At 29.3% G+C, this 26,761-nt stretch overlaps 1 protein-coding gene across 2 annotated transcripts in view; it reads left to right on the top strand.

Annotated features, from left to right (window-relative positions):
- The first annotated feature begins 9,737 nt into the window (after nucleotides 1-9,737).
- The window catches only part of LOC148226414 (lachesin-like), a 166,833-nt gene continuing 149,809 nt past the window's right edge, over nucleotides 9,738-26,761 (top strand). For both annotated transcript variants that reach the window (XM_088203806.1, XM_088203807.1), the window contains exon 1: nucleotides 9,738-9,954. In XM_088203806.1, coding sequence (XP_088059932.1) covers nucleotides 9,915-9,954 — 40 coding nt within the window. In that variant the 5' untranslated portion in view covers nucleotides 9,738-9,914. The remainder of the gene's footprint in view (nucleotides 9,955-26,761) is intronic.

The raw sequence follows: 26,761 nt of genomic DNA, 5'->3' as shown, positions 1-26,761 counted from the left end.
AATTTAGTCTCACTCCATAATGATGTTTTATTGCGTATACACGAATTTGTAAAATATAATATTACATTAAGAATAACATCAGCCCAACAAAAGGTATTGCTGACTAAATAAATCTTAATAATCGAGTTCGGTTCAAAGGCGAGCGAAAAGCGACGCATCGAACACCGGAAAAGATTAATATGGCAACATCAAACTTTTTCGCTTTTTCGGGCTCCCTTCTTCTTCGTCTTCTACTTTCGTATAAAGTCCCTTCATTGTCCCGTCACGTCGGTGTCCTTTTGTTGCCCTGATTACCTTTTCATTAACTTAACATTTATTAGCCACTTCGCGGGATGGGAATGGAGAGAAAGATAGAGAGCGAGAGAGAGGTTTCCCGCACCGGGAAAATGTTTTTCTTTGTCGCCGATATGAAAAATGGACTCGCGTCTGTGACAGTGTCTGTGTCACAAGCATGCGGCCCTGGCTTCGGATGACTGATGACATTTATTATATATAAATGGAGAACTTCAAAGTTCACCGCATATCTGACGCAACCACCAAGTAGTTCTTGGAAGTAGTGCGATTTGGAGATTTGTCGTTAAGTTCCGGACGCGATTTGTAACACTGTCGCTTTATACGTTTTAATGTGACAAGGCAACAATAGATGTTTTTTATTCGATATGTATGTATGATACTTTAGTAATGGATTTAGATGATTTGCTACCGAATTAGCCAGCTTCAATATTTGTCCATTATCAATGATTGGAAATCCATTAGAGCAGTGACAATCTGACAATTCGGTTATAGCGGACATCATTTACAATCGCCAGGGGCGATCTACATTTTTTCGTGATGTACACTTAAAACCTAATAAATTTTCAACATTAAAACATTGCCGTATATTGAATTAAATCCAGTTGTCAAATTATTGATAATACAATCTATAAAAACATTAAATTTATATAATTTAGCTGGTGCTGTTGTTGATTTTTCTTTTTGAATTTTCAGATCAAATTTGTTAATTTACATTCATTGAATATTTTCTCTCATGTCTAGCGTTAAAGTCAATAATAATTTGCAAGCAAATTTTAACACAAACGGAGCCGCGTCAAAAACTGCAATCTTTCCCTTTGAATAATACTGTTTATTCTGAAAGTACTACCTAGAAATTGGGCACTTTTGAAGGCAATGTTCCTTTTATTTCTTGTATTAATAAAAAGGGCTAATGGAACTTATACCTTAAATATATCAGTACATACATCTCAAACAACTGTTGTTAAGTTAAGATTTTTTCAAGGAGAACGGGCCCCGGGAATTCGTCCTCTCTCCGCCCTTCTCGACAGGCCTAAATATATCCACCTGCTGATCTGTTTGAACGTGGGCCACCGTTCCGAGACCTCTACGCAGTCCCTGAATTTTGCGACAGTTATGTCTAGGCTTAGCAGATAACATTTTATACAGTTTATATAAAAAAAAATAATAGCACAAAATAAACATATTTTATTATTTAATATTTCCTTATTACATGTATTCAATTATTATTATCTAACGTGAAAGAAAAATACTCATACTAAATAAGCATATTCAGAAATGGTGCATTGTATCTCTTTGTTTTATTCTTTGTCCGTTGCGGCCATTTGACATGGGACGCATCCAGTTTCGCGAGCCGGAAGTCGGGCGCCCCTGGCTCAGACGGATGTCCTCCGGGAGGGGCGCGAAGCGGAAACGATACTTGGCTTCTGTGGCCCACCCCAAAACAACATAATATCATTTGCCCTCCGATATCGAGCATTTGTCCTCGTTTCTTTGATTTCAATTCACCCACTTTCCCCCCTCTCAGTCACTTTCAATTACCGCTGTTTTGGATTTGAAATGACGGCGTTAGAAAATATGTATTTGTAAATACTTATACTAATGAACTTTGACATTTGGCATAAGTAACGAGAATATAATGAGCGCAGTAATGCGTATAAAAAAACTAGGGAAGGGTAAATAATATACATACTTCATAGGCGCAAATCATTACCAATGAATTTCATAACATGTCAAAAACAATGGCATAAAAAGTTTTCACATAAAATTTATTTATACGCATTTGATGTCAAAATAAACGTTTTTATTCATAATTATATATTAATTAATATCAATCAATTACTGATTTAAGTTGTATTTCTTATTTTGCGACGATGTTTAAGGACTGGGCAGAACAAATGTAGAGATAGACAGCTGTTGAATGTCAGTAGAATCGGATATCGGCCGGCGGGAATTACTTTGAATGCTGACCGATCAATATACAATAGGTTATTTTTAGTCTGATTTTATGCTGGTTATTGAATCTAAAGCTACAGGATGTTTTATGTGTTTTTTTATTCAACATTTGCGACAATATCCTGTGTTATTTATTGAGGGCTGTTCTGCCTTAACGATATATTACTTAAAATTTGAATAAGATTTGTATCGCTTTTTAATAAATTTGTTTTAAATCATATAGTATCAACAATTAACGCTGTAAAAACATGTAAAATAAAAATTAAAAAAAAAATATAAATAGGTTAAAGAAAATTTAATAAATATGCAAAAAAAATAATTTAAAATCATATTTTTATGGCTGATATTATATTAATTCATATTTTTTTTTAACTAATGTAAAAACTACAGAAAGTCTAAAAATATTTAGCAATTAAAAAAAAAAATGCACAAAAACATTAGAAAGAAAACTAATCTTTTTTTAAGCATACCGCAAAAAATCAAATTGCTTTGTATTGTCAAAGGTATACACCTATATAGTATATAAGACACTTAATATTTTCCGTTAACGCGTTTTTAAATATAAAAATTCAATAAAACGTATTCAACCTAATCGCTTGTTATTATTTTAATCATAAAATTGAATCGCCACTTAACACACACTCGAGTGAGTAACAATCAAATTTTTAATAATGTCAATTTAATATCTAGCGACCTCGTTAAAAAAAGCTTTTCGTTCGCAGGGTCCGCGTCGAGTGCAGCGGCAGCGGGCTCCTGCGTTTTTCAATTTCGAGAGGGCCCCTTTTTCTTGTATGATTACTCTGAATTTTGCCTACGCGACGACAAGGATTAAGGGCAGAAATGCCCCCGAGTTTTAAAGCTTTTCTTTCGCATTTCCATACATTTGTATCCGTCGGGGCGGTGAGACGCATACAAATGAAGTAATTAAGTCGTCGCTTTCGCATTTGCGACTCGTTAAAAATATTTATCGCGTTTACGTGGGCGGCCATTCAAAAAACCGCATTATACTCGGTTTAGTGCATTTCTTGTTGTGACTTCATTCATTAATCGAGATGTCCCACTCGAAAAAAGCTCAAAAAATTGTGTGCCGAGATTAAGCCTTGTGTTATATAATGGGCCACGAGTTCTTTTTACCCTCAGATGCGATACTATATAATTATCATATTATGATACACACTCGTGTGCATTTTAAAGTGCTTAAGATGGTCATTAAGCTCGACAGAGCACACTTAATGGTTTGCCGTATCTAAACTAACAACGATCGTTACGTTACAATTGTTATTTTATATAAAATACGCATTAATGCTCTTTAATATTTTATTAATTTCCTCGATTTGATAATATCGACACTCACTTCCTTTAAAAGCTCCAAATGTTTGTCATAGTACAGCACGTATTTAAATGCATTTATTATTTGTATTTTAAGAATAATCTGGAATTTTACTCACGTTTCTAGATAAGGTTTTTCACTTCAGACTATATAACATAGCTTGATTTAAAATTATTTATTATACATTTGCCAGATTTCAATTAGCAGTGTACATTCAATACATATACTTTTCAAGCAAAAATAGTTTTCCATTTCAATCATAAAATAATCAATTAAAAATATTTTTCTTAAATCCATTTAAATATTTGAAATGCTGTTATATAACACTACAAATTTTCTGATTAAAATCCAGTACTTATTAAGCTATTATACTATATTGAATATGTTGTATCAGTAAAAATTATATATCTATATGTATTTATGATCTGATTCTCAAGACATCATCATTTCCTGATCTATGGAAATGCACAAAAGTCACCCCTATTCATAAAAAGGGTGACAAATTATATATAAAGAATTATAGACCAGTCGCAGTGTTGTCAGCTCCTGCTAAATTATTTGAAATAATTATTCATAAATATCTCTACAATCACTTTCAGCAAGTTTTATTAGACCAACAGCACGGGTTTCGTCCTGCCTGTTCCACTGTTACTAACCTTCTGTCGTTCACCAAAACGGTGACAACTTCTCTCGATGCAAGAATTCAAGTAGACGTAGTGTATACAGATTTTGAGAAAGCCTTTGACAAAGTTTGTCATAGGTTATTATTAAAAAAAATTGTCGTACCTCGGTTGCTCTGATAATTTAACTAGGTTATTCTCGAGTTATTTAAGCAATCGTAGACAGTTTGTAACCTATGGTGGCCGATTGTCAAAAGAATATTTTACCCCTTCGGGGGTTCCTCAAGGATCCAATCTGGGACCTCTGCTTTTTGTGTTATTTATTAATGACATAAATACAGCAATTACAAATTCAAGTTTTCTTCTGTACGCAGATGATTTAAAATTATATAAATGCATTCGATCTGTTGTGGACTCCTTCTCTCTACAAAATGATTTAGACTCTCTATAGAGATGGGCTTCCGTTAATCGTCTGCCCTTTAGTGTCGGAAAGTGCCATACTGTGTCATTTTCTCGATCCCGTTCGCCATCAGCTTATTTCTACCATCTCGGTGGTAACATTTTGACTAGAGAAACTTCCACTAAAGATCTCGGAATCACTTTCGAGAGCAAATGGAGGTTCTCTCTACACATACACGACGTCTGTGATAAATCTTCCAAGATGCTCGGCTTTGTTATGAGGAATGCCTTTCACTTTGACGATTCGTCAGTTATTCGCATCCTCTATGATACTTTAGTTCGTAGCATTCTTGAATCGGGATCTATAATTTGGAATCCCCGAATAGCCAAATATTCCCTTTTAGTGGAAAAAATTCAAAAAAGGTATATACCTTTACAAAAGGACATTTGGTTATTATCCGTACATATATCCCAGCGCCTTTCTTTTAGGAGCGTTGGAATACGATTCGCTGAGCTCTCGCAGAAAGTTGTATGTCGCTAAGCATTTTTTCAAATTACTAAAAGGTGCTGTCAACAATCTAGCTATTCTCGAGGAATTCCAGTTTTGGGTTCCGGAACATTTTCAAGAATTACGATCGCGACCTCTTTTTATGTCCGTTAGGGCTAGGACATCCGCACTTGCCGACTCGCCTATAGCTGTGGCCATCCGGCCAGGGCCGGCCCGAGGGGCAGGCAGTACAGGCGATCGCCTGGGGCGCTAGATCTTGTGGGGCGCCGTGATACCAAATAAAGGCGCAATATTTACTTAAAATTATCAAACAATATTGTTAAAAAATATTATCTGATATTATTTTTTTGTATACACTACTGTGCACTCTTTAGATTATTTCACGCGACGAAAATAAGACTACAAATTCTTAAAATACCCACAATCGCAAAAAAAAAATGGTGTCAAATATAATAATAAATTACTTTAATTTGAATTATTTTTGCGCTCATCTAATGAGTTAATAAAGTATTTATATGGGGGGGGGGCGCAAATTTAGTTTTTGCCTGGGGCGCACAATAACCTAGGGCCGGCCCTGCATCCGGCTCCTTAATACGCTGGCATTACTGGTATTATTTAATGTTAGCTACGAGGATCTGATCCAGTTTGTATCATTTAATTTTGATATTTTATAATTTTTTGTTATGTTTATTATTTTTAAGTATTGTTCTATTTATGTAAATATACGTTTTTTATGTTTTATAAATTTAAAATTTGTTTTCGACCATCGTGGCGCATTGGGGTAACCTGTTAGGCCACGATGGTCTTAGTTTAATCTAAAAAAATAAAATAAAAATATCTAATATTTAATACATTTTTAAGAATGTTGATGGTCCTTCGTATAAATTGTATAATTTCACAATTTTTAACTTTAAAAAAAAGTTACTTTTTATTAAGTTATTAAAATTATGATTTTATAGATTGAGGAAGCTATGTTCAATACCCTGTTTTTTGATACATATGCATTTTTACAATTAATCATGACAAGTCCATGAATTAAGTGCTGTTTTCTTTGACACTAGAGTTTTCTAAGCACGATGATTACTAGTAATATTTAAGATGTATGATTTTCGTCAAATACTTATTAGAATAGTGGGATTATTTTGTCATATTCAACAAAAAAATTAAATGATCGTTTTATATTTAAGAATAACGATATAAGTGTGTATTTGTATAATATTGTAAAACAAGGTGAAGTACAATTTAATGACTTAGTGTCTCAAGATCTAAATATTACTCGACTCAGATATTTTATTGTGTAACCAGCGCAAAATTTATAAAGAGAGATGCAGTTTTACTTATTTTTTTATTAAATTTAGCTTAAATGTTTAGATATTATACTGGTTTTATATATTAATTTCATGTGTGAAACGCCTGCTATATTTAAATTATATTCAAGCTTTGTATATTCGTATCATTCTGACACTCAATCGGCGGTATTTCGCCACCATAGCTCGCTCATAACCTTATTGAGCGAGTTTGAGTCTATACCATTTTCGCAACCCTCTTTGAAAGCTTTGTGCTATCTGAAAATACATGAATCTCATTTAACATTAGTTATGGGTAGATTTATTGAATATCACAGAAAATTGTAAAGTGTATTTATTTTTTATTTATACTTAACGAGGTATTAGGAGGCGATCAGAGGTAACGCAGCTTTGATTCGATTTATCAAATTGTCAATATTTACCAATAACGTTGCTTAATAATGGATTAAAAAAATAAAATACATACTTATAAAAGCAATTATTAAAATACTATATAGATTTATGATTTTCTTCTAAAATAAAATCTCGTGGATTATTATTCGACGGTAATATTAATGAGTTATGTCGGCTTTTAACATTAAGGTTATATATACAAAAATATTTTTATTATTAATAAAATTCATATCATATGATATTTTTTCAGCCGAGTTGATAAAACATATAAATTATTATATGCGCCATAATTTTATATATCTCGAACGCATAAGCCGCCTGCAAACAGTACCCAAAATTTAATTCACCTGCGGCACATTTCTTTTCACCCAGCTTTATTTGTTTGAGGGTTTTGTTTATTTTGTAGATGGATACAATATATTTAAGGTGGATCCTTTAAAATGTAAATCAAATTCTTTACATATGCACAGACACGTGTATCTGGCGAAAGCGACTTCAAATCTATTCCAGTCACATTGGTATGACGACGTGGTGAAATATTGTTTTATTAAATACTGAAACTTGAAAGAGAGAGAGAGAGTAAAAGTTGGTGGAACGGTTTCGGGTATGAGGAATGAAAGCTATTTTCCTATATTACGTATAAATCAAAGGCGTCCCGAATTAAGCGATCTGGATGGAAAATGAAATTTTTATGGGTAGTTCCCGCCCAGGGGTCGGGGTCCTCGCATTTTTATGCTAATGGCCGAAAGGAATTGGCCGGGGGCACCACGGTGGGACGTCATAAATTACCCTCCTTAATCTCGACTTCACGCCCGTGTCAGTTTTCCCGGGGCTCCCGGACGAAGAAAGCTCCGACGGCCTGGAAGGGTCCAGGCTGCACCGGGGCCCTAGAACAACATTAGGTTGCAAGTCATTCATCACTTGACGAAATTGAAAATTTGAATTTAACCCGCGGCGGCTATATAAGGGAAGGCTCTCGCATGAGTTATTGCTTGGGATGTCCTTGTGAATTTTATTCATATAAAAATAATATTATCATGTAGTATTAAAAATAGACTGATAAAAATATATATTTACGTAAGAAACACAAAAGACCATTTTTTTAAATGACGTTATCTTGTAAATAATTAATATTACAGAAACATAAAAAATCTAGCAAGCTCTTTTTATTTATATAATAATTCTCAAAATGAGGATTTTTGTTGACTTATAAAATTTGTGCATAAAGTATTAAGACATAAGATAAATTCCTATGACAATACAACTTAACAATATATGATACAGATATGATAGCTCCTTATTCACCGTGACTCTAAATGCATATCTTATTTTATATTGCATTGCTACGAATGCATCTTTAAATTTTATATCATATCGTCACGAAATAATAATACGAAACACGTATATATGCTAACCGAAAAATCAATAAAATATTCTAAAACGTGTGTAATGATAGTATGGCAACGTCGCAAATGAGCGCGGACAAATAAGCGTGCGTCAAAAGGGCGCTGCGTCATAAAAGCGTTTACCAAAGTAGCGCTGTAACAAAATAGCCTACGTCAAATGCGCAGACAGTCATAAGAGCGCTTGTCAAAAAAGAGCGCGTCATAAGAGAGCAAAAATACTTAAAAATACAAGTAATGAATATTTTAGAAATTAGGTATACAAAATATAAGTAAATTGTGAGAAATTTATAAAGAATAAAAATTCACGAGATATAGGCCGTAAAATTAGTATTTTATGTGCCAGAGCGTAATGTCAATTAAAATGATTAGACAATGAAAATATTATTATTTATTAATAATTACATACAAAATACAAAAGTATGGCTCCCCATCCCCATATATACGATATACATATTTTTAAATTTATTATAATTTAAGTGAAGTTCGTAAAATAGGGGGGACGGTAACAAAAACTATATTTTTAAATTTATTACAATTTAAGTGAAGCTCGTAAAAGGCACGAATGTTCTCAACCTAACATATGCGCTACTATACAATTGGAAAGACTTAGTAAAGAAAATAGTATCGATGATTTTTTCAGTGTTCAATTTAGATGTTGAATTAGATAATAAGAAAGTAACTGCAAACAGATATATTATTTCCGAATTAATTAACGTGATTTGCTTTTTATCTAAGCAAGAACTTTCTTTTCGAGGACACTGAACATAATAATACCGTAAATGGAGGCAACTATGTTGAATTATTGTATTTCCTAAGCGAATTAGACACATTATTTAAAAAAGTGAGAGTCGATTGTCAGTTATTGCATTAATATCAATTGAAAAAAAAATTTTAGACTAATTAAAGAAAGACAATATATTATATAATGCGGTTAATGCTGACTTTTGTACGAAGGAGCGTCGAATAAAATTAATTAAAAAAAATAAATACATAATATGTTTATAAAATAAAGAAAAGAAATTTAAAAATATAGTTTTGTTTCCCCCCCCCCCTAACTCCCATATTATTAATATGTAATAAAAATATATTTTTTTCACTATTTTCAACGGAAGAACGTCATTTGAAAATGTCGTAAATTTGGCACGTATAAATTAGATTTCAATAATATTTTTCATATAAATAAACTTGAAATCATCGACATTATACTTTTAGAAGGTCAACATAACAACACAACAACAAAGGTGACCTTCGTGTCACTCTCGCATTAAAATAAATCGAACGAGAGATAGATATTTTAAAAATAAACAAACGACTTGCATTAAAATAATTCGAATTAGAGATAAATATTTAAAAAATAGACAAATTGTCAACCTTTGATAAAAAAATTTTTTTTTTGTAATCTGAGATGCACGACATTTTAATCCTTATGGTTTATTATCCGCGAAGCATAACCTTGACCTAGTTTGAGCTTGTTTGTGCATCTCGAAATATTTAAAAAACAATCAGTAGCTACGCGTCATCGGTTGCGTAAACTGTTTCGTTATATTTTTGTCGAATAAGTGTTTTCGTTTATAATAATATCCCTTTCGATGTTTTTAATTATAAAGTGATAGTGTAATTTAGTGTATGTGTTAGAATTAAGCAGTGTATAATTCAAATTAGTGTTTATAATAGTGTGCATAGCTTTACGTGGGCCTATGTGACATGCAAGGTCGTTGCACCGGCGTCTTCACGCGTGGACAAGGTAATGTCTTTGTAATTTTTTGTGTCTTTCGAATATAGTTAACCCTTTGTGTTCGTAACTCGACAATGTGTATTCGTTATATGAGTGTATTCCAAGCGTAGCACTCTTACGTCGACAAAACTTGAAATGCATTTATTGGCTTTGTGTTGGAGCTAATTTTGCCAATTTCTATTTATTAATGGTAAAAAAACTTGTGGTAAACACATTTTAGTAATATTCAATTTTTAACTTATGCAAATAACTTAATAATCTTAATTAAATTTACGAGTGTATGTTTATTGTAAAACGTTTCATCGGTACATGGCCGGACCGAGTCGTCTTAAGACCGCATAACGCTTACTTGACAGTTTTACGTCGGCAATTATTACTCTTAAACTGATTTTTTCCTTCAATGGGTATCTATATTTTTATGATATGGGATGAAACGGGATCATATGCTCTAATTGTGCATAATTGTTACTTTATATTGTGTGTCTGTTATGAAATAAAAAGATTAGAAAAAAAGAGCGAGATGCAAGCAGAGCTCGCTATATCGCTCGCACTATTAATATCAGCGATTGACAACTGTCGACCTGGGTATCGACATTTTTACCGGCAACTCGAATAATAATTACACATTTAATGTATTTTCGAGCTAATAATGGTTGTTTAAGGAAGTGACGACGAATTTGATATTAACCGTGTTATTATTACTGTGATAGTAATAATAGTAGGAATGATATCTAATAACCACTTAAAAGAAGATGGATTATGCCAATATTTGATGCAAATAATGAATCTTAAATATTATGACAATTAATTGGTATGGTGCAGCAAGTAAATATTGTTAGACTAATATAATATGTACCTCTGCACCAAGAGATCCATTTACTGTCCAGATACTAAAAACTATAGAATAATATATCGATTTATAAAAACACTAATCAATTTACTAAGAGAGATTAGCATAATAGTTTATTATTATTATTTGTAAGCTAATCAAAATATTGTTTCTAAAATAAGTTTATATATGGTCCCCTTTTAAAATTGTAAATTCTACAATTGTTTAGTATAATTTTCAATTTAATTTTTATTTTGATTTATTTTGTACACTTTCTGGATTGATAGTGCAGCAAGGGCATTTAGTGCATCATAGGAAATCAAATTTCTCATATGTATTTAATGCGATTCAACGACCTGAACGAACGTTCAACATCAGCTATAGACACGTTCATGCTAAGACTATTTTTACCAATATTAAATCGTGTACAAGTTTCAAGTTTTAGAATAATCTTTTAATGTAATCATTTTTTATGATCAATTTAATTATTTTTTAAAAACTGTTTAAATAAATTTCTAAATATTTTGGTTTGTCTAAATATGGTTTTAATTTCAAATATCATTTGGGAATAACAGTATTTTGTATAAAATACTAATTTTACCCCCTATATCTCGTGAATTTTTATTCTTTGTAAACTCACAATTTACTTATTCTTTGTAAATTTCTCACAATTTACTTATATTTTGTATACATAATTCCTAAAATATTCATTACTTGATTTTCTCCAACTATTTTTGCGCTCTTATGACATGCTCTCTTTTATCAAGCGCTCATATGACTGTGCATTTGACGTACGCTATTTTGTTACAGCGCTACTTTGGTAAACGCTCTTATAACGCAGCGCTTATAATGCAGCGCTCATGTACGCCCTTTTGACCGGCCGCCTGCTAGTATATATACGTATTTAAATCCATTCAGGAGTTCATATTAAATACAACTAGTTGTTAAACTAAACTTTTCATGGGAATATTTTAAAATGTATACCGTAATAGATGACAATGAAAATCAGTACAAATAATATCAATAGCTGTGCCAAAATTGAGAGGACTCTACGCGATGATTTTATACAATTTACAGTATGCCAAAGCCACTATATTCAACATTTTAATGGTACACATTAATTTTACAAATTTTATTATCGATAAAATTAATTTAAAATATTGAATATTATATTTATATTTTAAATGTATATTCTTTGTGGTTCACCTTTGTATATATGAAAATTTGTTAAACGAATTCGTAGGAATTATACAAAATCATATTCTAGAGATATTAAATATTTGTATAATTAGTAAATACATATTAGTTATGTTTTCAAACCAAAGTATATAGCAAAATATTCAGGCAAAGGCCAGATTGTTAAATAATATTATCACAATTCCCAAAAGTAAATATGAAAATATTTACAAAGAATTATATTTATATATATATATATTTAATTGTATCGCTACTAAAATACTTTAATTATTAAACAAATATATGTAATATACTAATAAAAATTAAGAAAATTTTAATTGATCACTATATTATAATTAATATATCTAAAATAAAAACAAGTTATTTGAAATAAAATAAAGTTATATTAAAAATTATTGTAATAAAATATGTATTTGTCAAATCGATAAGGACAGTTTAATAAATATAGTTTGGCTTCAATCTTAATCCGTATCGTATTAATGAAAATTGTCGCATTGACAGTGAGAAAAGAACTCATTCATAAGGACGGCAATAGCGTAGTTCGTAACATCTCAGACTAGTAATGTTGAGGTTTCGGGTTCGAGCCCCGGCAACGGCACCCGAATTTTTTTTTATAAAAAAATGCATTAATATTAAAATTAAATTGGCCCTAGCTGCAGTGACAACTATTATATAAAATTGTATAGCAAATAATGATTTATAATTATTAATATAGATGTCACCAATTTCCAGGCTTTCAGTCTGGCAAATAATAATTACTAGTAGGTATTCATGTCTGATTGACTTACTCAGTTTTACAAATTTGCCTGTTGTAACGCATTGGGCTTACGTCTATCAGGTTACAACAGAAGATTTATTAAAAAAATATTCCCCTTAAAAGCAAAATAAACAAAAAAAGGTGCAGCAAGTTAAATGTTAAATGACAAGTGCGAGGTTGCCAAATCTGTACTTGTTCTAGAAGTTATGTAAATATTTTAATAATAAAGTAGATGAAAATAAGCAAACTTAATATATTTTTCAAATTTAGGAATTAGCGAATGAAAGATTACCGAAGTGAAAACCAAATTTTATCATAATTTTATAATAAAGGCCGGAATCAAGAAAGATCAATAAACTATGTTTAGGTGACTATAATATGTAAATTGATTATGAAAATCTGGGAAAACCGTATGTGTGAATAATTTTAAATATTAATTGATTAGTAATTCCGATCTTTCAGACACGATAATAAATAAAAATAAATCAAAAACTTACATTTGAAATGGTTATTCCACCTAGATTTAGCTTAAAAAACCGCTTGACTGTTTTTAATAGTATAGTGAATCCCTGTTTTAAATTATAAATATTAAAGACAATAGATATGCGTAGATGAATCTTGATTACAAGTACAATCTCAAATCTAAAAAAATGTTGCGTCATTGTCTCCTATTTTAATCGATGAGCGCTCCGCGTGTTATTAATTTTATTTTTATAGCATGGTATAAAATATTAAATAAACAATATAATTATTTATTATTATTAAGCATAAAATAATAAAAATTTCGATAATTTTGTAATATACAATTTATGTACTATGCATTTTTATGAGTAATAATTTTGTAATATATAATTTATATACCATGCATTTTTACGATACTATGAATAACATAAAAAGTCTAAAGATGCCATATAAATTTACTATAATATTTAAACTAGACATTATTATATTGGCAGGTCATGTTTGAACAAGCTGTGTAAAACTCGAAACTTGCATTAAACATAGTATTGAAATTATGACACGAGTCGATAATGGCGGCGGACTTAAAATTTAGTTTCAAAGTATTATCTCATTTCCTTTTTCATAGTAAAGACACTTTTAGCAACTTGCAAAGCTCACCAAGGCGATTTAATCAGGCTTTATTCTATTTATGAAAATGATTTATTGATATTAAGCATAACGTTAATTATTTATTATTTAATTATTAATGCGTATATGAAATTTATGTTATTAGTAGTAAAAGTTTTAGTAATTTTATTATAAAGTTGTTGTAACACAACGAACATAGAACTATAAAAAAACTTACGCTTAATTGTGGGAAAACTGACTGATGGACTGTGAATAAGAAACTCGGTAAAAAATAATGGAAAAACGTCGACGTCGTTAAGCTGTTGCCACAAAATACACGATATATAATTATTTTAATCGTTTAGGGGCATCTAGTGGCCTAAACGTTTCACAGATGGTTAAACAATATCCGAGTTAAAGGTTTTGCATAACCATTAGTAACCACAAACGGTACATTTTATAACAACATTAAGCAAACTTCATTGGGTTTCAACTTTGTAGCTTTGTTGGCGCGCGTTCAATTAACACGGTCGAATCCGACAAAAACAGGTAGAATTGGCTCACTTCCTTAATTCGGTGGGATAAACTTGACGGAAAATAATTTAGACCAGTGATTGTTAGAGCAGTTGTGTTCCATTATCTTTCGAGTAAACGTGTATCGGACTAAGACTTAAGGCTAAATGGGAAATCGTTAAAATAAACCTTATTCAATTCAAGAAGCTGGAGAATTGCAGTAGCGCTGAATAAAAATCTTATATCTTTAGAATACTAAAAACGCGCTTATACGTAATATTAACATTAATAAATCAAACGAACTGCGTAAATTATCTTATAATATTTTTTAATTTAATGAATAGTATTGCAGATCTTTTTTTTTTGATATATAAATAGTGATTAAATATACTTTTTAATTTTAATAAATACCATAATATTCTTTCGCATTATATTTTCAATAAGCGAACTTGAAACAGTTTGTTTTTTATTACAATATTTGATCAGTTCATAAATATGTATGTTAGGAATAATTTTTTTTAATGTGTATTGTATAACGTGAATAAATTATGTTTTTTATAGATTTAATAAATATATATAATATTTCATTTTTTGTTTATAAAACTGTATTTTTACTGTATTTATAAATAATAAACATTAACTGATTTATTATTAATTGTATGCTTTCGATTGTGATATTAGTACTGTATGTACTAAAATATACTAAGTAAAAGCAAAGGATTTTAAGATCTTTTGTCTTTTTAAATTAATATTAATATATAATAATCTGCTGTATAAATATGTTAAAGTTAAATTAAAAATCTTTCAGGGCCACAAAATTAATGCAATGCGCAAACAACCGTTAAAATAAAATTTAAACCGTTAATTATAAAAAGTTTGAACTTTTTTTATCTTTCATCGTACCAAGTGTTAAAATAAGCGTGATTATTTTTTTGTATATTATTTGTAGTTAGCACAATGATAATATAAAAATTATTGGTTATTTTTGTTTAATTTACATTACATCTAATTCTTTATTAATTATTTAACGGCTACGATTTTAATTATATAATATATTTGTATATTTATATACATATAAATATATATAAATAAGACAGATCTATTCCTATTATTAATATAAATTTACATTTTTAATTATATAATGTTAATTAATTACATCAATTTATAATGAAAAAATTTTAAGAATTATTTATGTTTCTTATTTTTTGATGTTAATTTCTCGAAAAATTGAGAAATTAATTTAAATTTTACAAAAAAATTATATAATTACAGAATAAATATTTGTATACAAAATATTTTTATTAATTTGGGTTAATTTTTATGGATGTAAGATATATTGTAGTTAATAATTATAGTGTAAAAAACGCAAAGAATGGTAAAACATTTATTAAAACAGGTTCATAATTATTATATTTTTGTGTTGAATACATACAGAATTTTTAATACCTAATATGTACGATCTGGCTCGATTTTATTTAATCATTACTATATTCATCCGTGAGATAATAAATTTATAATATAATATTCACAAAAGGTCAAATTCATACTGAATTAATTCTAAAAACGAGAATAAAGTAATAAAATATTTTAAATAATTAATTTAATAATGTTTAATTAATTTAATAGTGTTTTAATAATGTGTTTACTAAAGAATACAGATTGAATCGATGACTATTGACCTAAAAGACCTAGGTTAGAATCATAACCTTAGTGATATTAAATATGTATCGTGTCTGGCAGGTTAAATTATTAATTATTATATAATTAAAATTCCGATCGAACATCACAAATTTTCATAATATCGTTAAAGATCGTACATAATTTTTTTTCATTAATGAGTTACATCAGCTCATAGTAATATTTTATATGTATTTAGCCAAAAAATATCTTATCATTTGCAATTTATCAATCTGGATTTGTTTAACAAACTAATTATTTCAGAGGTTTTTCTGTGTGTGCATTCAAAAACAGCGTTTAATTCGCGTGTGTATACATTTTACAAATACCGCATTTCAAACGAGCACTTAGTGGAAAACAATTTTAATTGCTGGAAATTTAATTGCAACGCTTTTCGTTTCGAACCTATTACACTGGGAAATTAAACTATGAATATACGTCTTTCCATTACACGTACGTATAATATTTTATTGTATTTTTCATCAAAATGCATAATTTATGATATGCACAGTTTTTATTATTATGTCGAATAGTGTAAAAACTCGAATAAATTTCAATGCATTATCCACGACAAAATGCAAATCGGGAAGAGTGCATTAGTTATTTAGCATATTATTTTTTTGTGTGTACGTAAATGTGTGGGATGGTTTTACGTACGAATCTACGCGAGGAGCTTGCAAAACATATATAGAGAGCTTTCGTTCGCCGTAAGCTCTATTCTGGAACTTTTTGCACCTCAATCAATCTATTGTGCTCTCTCTAGAGTTGCACTTCTCGCATTTCACAATTCGCCATAAATCATCAGCGACGGTTGGAGTAGTGGGCATAAATAATTTTTATTTGTTCTATAAGAGATTTATATCGCCGGAACTTAATAGGAAAATTCAATGAAATGCTCCATATGCACAATAGTGAGGGGATTTATTGCATATTCATCATTTTTCGCTGCGACGAAGCACGTTCGCGGCGTTTCACGCAGAAGTGCACATATTGGAACTATTTACTACATGCAAATTTATTGTTACCGGCATAATCTGTATCAACGGTGTCATGGTTTTCAAACACAAAAAGTATTGTATATAAAGCAAAATTTTTGAGTAATATTACAAGTTAAATGAAGTAATTTCAGTTCGATGTAAATAGCCATATTATCTGTTAAATTTCGGCGAGGCTTTGCCTTATACTTTGAATATTATATAAAACGTAATGATATTGTTTATAAAAAAAATAGGCTTATTATAAAAAATAACACGTGGGTTATAAGTAATTTTGAACGCAAAGGGCAAGCAAATATATATTTATCCAAATGGTAAGACACATACGCTTTAGTATCGCATTTCTTGATCTGGGATATATCGTAAAAACGCAATAAAATATTACGTATATCATGTTATAACGTTGAGTCAAAGGTGATGGGATGAAAACGTTATAAAATCAATGTCAAAAGAGATATAATCTTTTCCTACCACTGGGCTATTTTTTTAATTCCATTAGCACAAAATGTAATCGAAATATTTTGATAGCACTCTTTTCACATCATCTGCATTTTTATTTTTGATTCGTCTTGGAACTGTTGCATCGATCAAAATAAATGATAGTCGGAAGAAGCAAAGTCTGGGGAATAAAGTGGATGAGATAAATCTTTAAGCCAATTTCCTTGAATTAATCGATTTCAATTTCAGTCAATTTCGTCACATCGTGTTGTAGAACTATTTATATTAGATTCAGTAATCAGCTGGATCTATATATTAGATCCAGCTGATTACAATATAAAGTTGCTGTTGTTGGCCAGGTTTAAGAGTTTCATAATTCGGAATCTCTATGCAATTTTCTTAGTATGTCTAGGCTTAATTACTTAATCATTGTTAATTCACTGTTCTTTACAATGATTATTGTCGTAAAACACCGATTTGTCATTTCTGGCTATCAAATGATTAAGAAATGGCAATCAGTTTCAAGATCCTGTAGCTCTTGGTATATGCGGATAAACGCTGACTTGTTTTTTCGCTTAATTTGGGTGAAACCTATACAACCTTCTGAACATTTTTAATATTTCTATGCACTGTTGAATCGGACTGATTTAAATTTTCATCAACGGATTACATCAGTACTATTTTTGATAGCGTAATTTTCAGCTCAAATGTAACTAAACTATATTTGACGTTGTGATCGATTTAAAAAAAATAATATGATATACAATTTCGTATAAATTGTTTACTTGCTAAAAATTCTGCGCTCGTAAATTTTTTAGCCTATTTTTTTTAAATCGATATATAGAGTCCTGATGTACACCAAAACAGACATAACATTAAAACTTAAATTAAAAAAAATGACAATTATTTAGGAATTGCCCTATACAAACATAAATTAAAAAACAACAAATTATGATCCTTGATGCAGTTAAAAAATATATGTTTTTGTTACTAATATGTCACTATATTTGATATAATACACTGATTATTTTATCTCATGGATCGAGAATATGAGATTAAATTTTTAAATGCCAAATAATTAACAGGTTAGATTATAATACATTTTGAAAACATAAGTAACACATAACAATTACCTAAATCAACATTAACTGTTGTTCCTTAGAATATTTTGGAAGCTGATTTTATGGGTTATTTTGTAGGAAAATATGAAATATTTATTTGTAACTGAAATTGTAAAATTGTTTGATTTTAAGCATATGTAAATATAACATTACCGACAAGATTTTAATTGAATATAAACAATGCAAAGCGTATGCTATTCAAAGTCTGCTTGTTTCTAGGTTTAAATATATATGTACATATGTTACAGTGAATGCGTATTTTTCGAAGAAGTTATATTTTTACTAATGAAAATATAATTTACTAACCGTTCGAATAGGTTTTCATTTGTAGACAAATATTTATTCAATAAAAAATACAGTTTATCTGATAGGCGCTGATAAAATTATACGCTGCTTTAAAATGTTGCATACTACATTAGACACTCTAGAGCAGCATATAACTTGCCTATTACCTGTTAAATAAATTATATTTTTACTTGTTAAAATATATATCTACTGGATAAAGTGTATTCCGATATGATTTAACCGCAATTTTAATGAAATTATATTTTAATTGCTAATACATATTAATCGTAACAAATACATAAATTCATTGAAACGTAAAAGATGCGGTAACATAACCTTATCTACATAAAAAATAAAAGTATGATTAAATAAAATAGATCATTAATTAATTATTTATAATATTAATTTATATATTTTATTTAATTTGATTTTTCACAATATAGTTTTCAGGAATCTGCAATATGCAGGCTTTCTAGAAATTTAGTGCGGCCGCCTCTTTATTATAATATAAACTTGAGTGGGGCCCGCTGCCAATTAATCTTAGAAACGTACTAATAGTTGTCGTAAGTTGTTTTGTGTAGTTCTACATTAACGATACATTTAGGAAGAAGTCCAAGGACAATAATAGCAAAACTGTCAGATTAAATTTAGCCGTAAATGTAATAACTCTTTCTTCGCCTTTATTTAGGGGTTGTGTGATCCTTTTTGTTTATTTCCTCAACACAATAAGTTATTAAATGTGTCACAACTATCATACTACAAATATATTTTACTAATTAAATGTATGTCATTCTGGTGGTTGGCACGCGTTTTTATTTAAATTTAAATTACATTTTCATCCCCCTGTAATACATTAGCCGAGGATTGTCATGTTACATATAATATGATAAAAATCTAAATACGAATTATTAAAATTTAATCCCAAAATAAACTTCACTAAAATTTATTTTGGGATTAAGTTTTTTTAAAATTAAAAAAAAGATTATATTAAATAGAAAAGTATTTTACTATAATTAATTTTAAGCTTTAAGAAGCATGCCGCGCGTTTGAAACATCTGATTTACACTGAGCCATATTAACTACAAAAACTACATGAATTACTTAATGTGAAAATTTTAAGAAATAGAAGTTAAAAAAATATTTTATTATGGAGAAAGATTAAAGATATATATTATATATTAATTTTTGCTTTAACTAAATTTACTAAATTTTATTTTTCTGTCTAAACTGATATTTTAGTTCGGCCATTTAAAAAATAGATTTGGGCTATCTGTATATTGCCTTATTTTCATTGTATTATATGAAACTAGATAGCCAAAGATAAAAAAAGGCAATGATTGTGTTCATTAATGTTTACTGACAGAGAACTACTACTTAAGCGCATGTTTGACCTAATTTGGGAATAAAAAAGGGATTATACATACAATAACAATTAAATAATATGTTTTTATACATAGTATATATAATAAAAAGCACATGTGGTCACAACAACCTACCAATTCAATTGTATAAGTCGTTGTTTTCAAGTGTTTCGTCTAACGCAAGCGTTTTCTTTTAATGTCCTTATAAAAATATATTCAAATGTGCGTTTTGATGATGCAGTGCAAAAATGCACGATTTTTCCTTCAATGTGGCCAGACTTTTATTAGCCAGAAGTAAACAAAATTTACGATGACACTAAAACATTACATGTAATATAATAAGTTCGGAAAGCGCGTCGCGTATACGTACAATAATCATATAATATAAAATAATATTATTGACAACGCATTCGGTAAAACGATTTCAATGTTTCCTTTTAACAGTATACGACACATAAACTTTTATTCGTTCTCGTAGGGTAGAACGTGAGAAATTCTGTCTATATTCGTTACGCATTCACTGCATCTCATTTTTGTACGATGGGTATGTGTATGTTGTTTGTGTTGTAATAATGAAAACGCAATAACGACACGGCGATTACCTCGAAAGCTTAAACACGTCGATTAAATCCCGGGACTGAATAATAATGTCTAATGCCTAGCGACGACGGAGCTTTTCAAGCTCTAAACGCTATGTATCTGCGTATCGCGTTCATTATGTAATTACTGTGTTTAACTCGAGTTTGTGGAGAGGAGAGTGAGAGAAGCTGACAAAAACGTGAAGTTGCATAATTGAAATAGTGAGACAGCTTTCTCGATCGTTCGTGATTCTGAGTAAGGCTGCATATATAATGTTATGTATGTATATACAATTTTTATAATAAAAAATCCTAATATATTAATAATTTTTCTACCATATTTTTAAGTAAATATGAATTTGCCATATATGTAAATTTAATAATTATTACTATTTTTATACACCCACTAAGTTAATAAAGTCATACTTTAAGTAATAATTATGAGCCTTGTATATCAATGAAATTTTCTAATGACATTTATTTGATTATTATTATTTTTACTTTTTTATGGAATCTAAGTATAACTATATGTATTAAACCTATAATTTATGTCTTAATTATAATAATAGTTTATTAAGTTTTATTATTTAATTACAAATGCATTTTAGTGGGTGATCCCAAAATTAATGTATATTTTTAAATTTAAGTTTTAACAGTCAATCCGTATGTATTTTTATTATATCTGTGTTGCTGCACATTAAATAATGTTAAATAGCCAAGTTTTACCGATAATTCCTTGATCAAATACTACTAACATATTTAAAGCACGACTTTCTGGTTTTTAGTTGTTCTTCAATTCTCTATAAATTAGAAGGATAACTTTTATCATATTTTGTTGTACTCCTTGGTCGAACAAAAATAAAATAAAATATTGTAAATTTATTTTTAATTTTTCCTGGTATACAAATATTTTTTTTTTATATGATGAAATAGTATCATTACAAATGAGTATAAAATTAATACCAACAATGACATATTTACTTATCCGCAACCAATTATAGACTCATTTTAAAACAAAATGGTTAATTTAAATATTAAATATTGTATATGTACAGACATATATTAGTAAATTATTTTAGGATTGCCTTAAATGGTAGATTATTTTATTATTTTTCTATTAAACTTTTATTGTAACATAACAGCGGGGTAAACGTAATTAATGCCAATTAATACCTATTAAAATATTTATAATATCTATTTTATCGATTTTCTTAAGCTTTAAGAAATTTGTCGAAAGCCTTGATTTAAATAATTTGAAGTTAACAACATTACAGTGAGATAAGTACAGTTAAGAATTGCTAAGATAGTAATGAAACATGAATCTAAGAAGTCCTTATATTAGTGACATGAATTGTATTAATTAAACAATATTTTTACAGATTACAATCAACAAATTGTACTGTGCACAATTTAGCTTATTTAAAAAAAAAATTTAATAAATTACCATTTTTTTCTAAATTTTTATTAAACAACATTAAATCTAAAATTGATAAATTATTTATTTATGTAATTTGTTAAGGTCTCGATTACTGGATACGGATTTGTTGTTTTCAAGCTAAATTATTTGTACCATATTGTCGGAATTTTGACTTCTCGATGTTTTCTATATTTCTCGAGAAACAAAAATTCTCATTTGGACTTTTTGATTTTCTTGAAAATTAAAAAAAATAGCAAATGAAAACTAATCATGTAATATATAGTACGAGATTACAATAATACAGTATATTGTTGTTGATATCCTTATATATAAAAAAATATATCTTTACTGTTTTTATTTTTGCAATAATTTTTTGCGAATATTTTAAGCATGTAATTTATATTATCCATAGAAACTAGAATTTTTAAGCACTGGAAATATAGTTAAACAATTATAATTTATTAGAAAATATTTGTTTATATTATTAAAATAACTTTTTAAAAGCAAGTGGAGTTGTTAATCCTTGTTTTTTTTATTAGGAAATTTTTTGATGGAAAAAAACTTTGCGAAAAACCCTATACATATTTGCAAATCTGCCGATTCCCACGCATTTCTTCTTATCTGATGTATTTCTTAGATTACCATAGCAAAGTTAAAACTGACTAGAGTAATTCAGAAAATCGTAAATAATTTCATGCCATTCAACAAATACGTCTGACCTTTATTAAAAGCTTCAAAGAAAGCATACATATTTTTCAGCATCTGGCATAGACCTACCTTTTAAATGCAGCGTTTAAAAAAATGCAGCGAATCTAAAACATATTCGTTCAACTTTAATTCTTAACAAAACTGGCTCTCCAGAGTCTTTTTGAACAACTTATGTAAACTTCAAAACTTTGAATAGCTATTTACACTACATAAAGTATCAAAAAAACTTTTTCGCATTTGTGTCGCGATTTGAATGTTGTATTAATTCGTCGCTTTTCGCGGTTCGCGCACAACTTTTACGGTCGAAGTTTCGCGTTAAAATTTAGTTGACGCCTTCAAGCATCTTGAACGTTTGTTTGCTTTGTTGGCTGCTATTATTTTGCGTCTTTGGTTGGTCTGTTTGTATCCGCGTTAACCGTGTAAATTGAATAATGCAACAGTCGACCTCGACACCGGTTCAGTACAGGGCACCAATCTCGGCGGGTTGGAGATTGTGCAAACGATGCATTTAAACGAGCTTTGCCCGACGGTCTTTGTTTATATGGCATTGACTATGGCAATATATAATATTGGTAAAAGTTTGCAAAGTCCATATTCCCACTGACCGGTGATGTTTGTTTGTCTTTTGGGTGACGTGCTTTATTCATAATCGATATGTTTGTCATGTGAAATTTGCTATTGATTTAATACATTTTATGCAATGTTGTTATATGACAGTGAGGTCTTTATTGAATCCTAGGAATTTTAATTTTAAGACAATTGGGAAACCACTACGTAACCCAACCAATAAGCTGCTGCTCTAAAATGATAAAAAAAGTCTACCGCCGAGAGCGAATCCGGGCCTAGGAAAAACAATGATTCCGGGCCTTATGACAAAATTGCCATTTTATATATTTTTAACATCGTAATATACTATCTTAAATAAATAATAATAGGTACAAGTCAACCCTTTCTATACTAATAATAAATATAAAAATTAGCCAACATTGCTACATATTTTCTGAAATCATTTTTTATGTAAAATATTTTAATTAGGCATTAAAAATTATTAAAAATATCTACTCAAAATATTTATCTGTTTTTTTTTGCTGCTTAGTGTTGCCATATAGTAAAGTTCCAGTCCAGGTCAAAATCAATAAAATTGTGCCATTATATTAAGACTTTGTAGCAATATTACGAGTGAAAATCGAATAAAGCACATATAAACCGAATTTTGCTCAATAGGATAGCGCAAAAAACAATTATCCCTTCTCAGAAGTCAAAAATTCATGTCAAAAGCAAAAAAATCGTGCCGTCGCCGTCGCAGTGGGAACGCTCGTTCCCACTGCGACTTTCTTTAATATTCATTTTATATGTTTTTTGTTAAAAATAAAATTTATACCAATATATTTATCACTGCTGAAAATTTCAAAAGCAAATAACCTAATAATTTCATAGCTTTATTCAGAGCAGGTAGTTTAAAAAGAGACGGATTTACGATAACTGTAATATGTGATGACTGTCTCTAAAAATAACCATAATAAAACATTTCGTTATGTCTTTTTCGAACTTAGTCGAACAACAAAAATATAAAATCCAAAATAAATATTTAAAAATTCTATTATTAGTTAGTTTTTGGCAAGGATTTTTTTACACAAACCATTCTTCCTTAACAAATAGCAAATTCTAAAGAAACTACTGCTATAAATCTAAGTCAATATTTGTGAATTTTATAAGATTTTAATAGTTAGATGAGAGAATTGTCGATCTCTTTTCAGTTTGCAAAAATATATAAACTGGAACGCTGCAGTAGAAAAATCACTAATTACTCAGCTCTACATTTTATGACCTAATATATATTGGATTTTGAAATACATCGGATTTAGAATCCAATGTTCCTCATCGGTGAGGCCTTAAGGCCGATGCCATTAAAGTCTAGGAAAAGGCTGCTAGAGAAACTATCCTTTTCAATCGTAAGATTTGTTTCAGTCACTTCTAAAGCATCAAGAGTTAATTTGAGCTTCGAGAATTTGTTCTACCATAATCGATTATAAAGGGTAATTAAAAATATCTTGACATAGAAAAAGTGTGAAATAACTATGTCTCATTCTATATATGAATCTTATCTCTGTGACTTATTTATTTATATGACAATAAATAATCTGATTGTATTTATTTATTGTTTTCATTTTTTTTATTAAAGTACAGGAAGTGCACTTTTTGATGTTATTTAAATACATTAAATCAATATTATGTATAAATACATTTAGTTTTTACAATAATATTTTAGTAAGTAGTTAGGGGCTTAGACCCTGTTTTAATATTTTAACGACATTTTATTTAATCAATGGTCGTCGATGTGTAAATTCATTTAATATCATAAATTGTTAATTATATTAGTAGTAAAAATAAAATTTTATATTCATAAATATGATATAAAATAAATATATGATATAATAAGTTTCAGAATCAAAATTCACTAAAAATCTAGTTCTATACAAAATGCGTTAAAAAATGTAGCAAATATATAAATATTAAAGTTAACAAAGTTTGCAATACACATAAGTAAAATGAATATATGAATAATATAAAATATTTTTTTTCTTTGCTTTTCTAAGCATTGTAAGCACATTTATGAGTACACTTACTTTATAATAAATTGCTCCCATTTTGAATATTTTATAATATAAATAAGACACAACAATCCGAAATCAATAAAACGTGAATTTCATTATAAAATACATTTTCATGTGAAAATTTCATTACGCAATAATCAAATAGTCGTTAATACATTAGCGTCTCACTCGTGAAAAGTGGCAATCCGAGACTGCCGAAAAGGTTTATTCGGGCTTTCATAAATGGGCTAAATAAATAGTCAACGACAGGAAAAAAAGTTATGTTTGCCGAATAACGAGTCGTTGGCTTTATAAACCATGATTAAACGAGCCCGGATTACGGCCTCTACGCTAAAGACGGGCTTAATAGTTTCTGTTAGTGTGTTCGATGTATATTATACTATGTATGTGTGCTTACGTGGAAAACGAACGTATACGTAATATTATAAAGGATTCAAGGTTTAATATACGCTGCGAACTTTTTTCATATACTCCCGCGTTGACATTTTTGCGATCGCATTACCATTAAGACGTCATATTGTATTCGAAAGTGGCGACAGTCTTAAATTTTTCCTAATGCCCGCAAGCGTTCGCCATTGTTACTTTCCACAATATCGAAATGGATATTCGGATATATTATATACTTTTAAAGTGTGTTTTAAAACGTTCGTCTCGTTCGCAAAATTGGAACGATGTTTTCGTTCGCGTCGTTTTGGGAAACCACATGAGGGACTTCTATACAGTTTCAATTGTTTAATGTTCGATACGAACACGTTTAAACGTCAAGTAACTAGATATTTTGAAGCACTTTGTTTCTCTTAAAGTTTCTATTGTGTATGTATTTAAACGAAGAAATTGAAATTATATAATACTGCGTCATTATTTGTAACTTACAAAGAGGGAGTTTGATAATTATACAACTAGTTTAGCCACAATATTTATCAAATTCTATACATTTTCAACGTATTTTCTGTGACTCAAAGCAAAGTTTTGTTTTATATGTATTATTCTTATATTTATATTACTCGTGAGTCACTCCTAAAGAAATACATCTTGTAAGTAGCACCACGCTGATAAACTTAAAATAATCTTTCAATGATATTCTTGAACTCAATACACGTAGTAACTTCTCTTGAAAGAGACAATTCAGATATAAAATGTATAGCTGTAAATAGTGGCACAATTTTTTTAATATACATATATAAGATACAATACATGATTTAAAGTTGTGTACAGTTGTAATATGTTTCCTATAAATTCTTCAGCAAAATTTCTTGT

Source organism: Plectrocnemia conspersa, unplaced genomic scaffold (assembly GCF_051122295.1).
Source record: "Plectrocnemia conspersa isolate PC_06_02 unplaced genomic scaffold, ASM5112229v1 ptg000014l, whole genome shotgun sequence".
NCBI classification, from domain to species: Eukaryota; Metazoa; Arthropoda; class Insecta; order Trichoptera; family Polycentropodidae; genus Plectrocnemia; species Plectrocnemia conspersa.
This window is presented reverse-complemented; position numbering and strand designations above follow the sequence as displayed.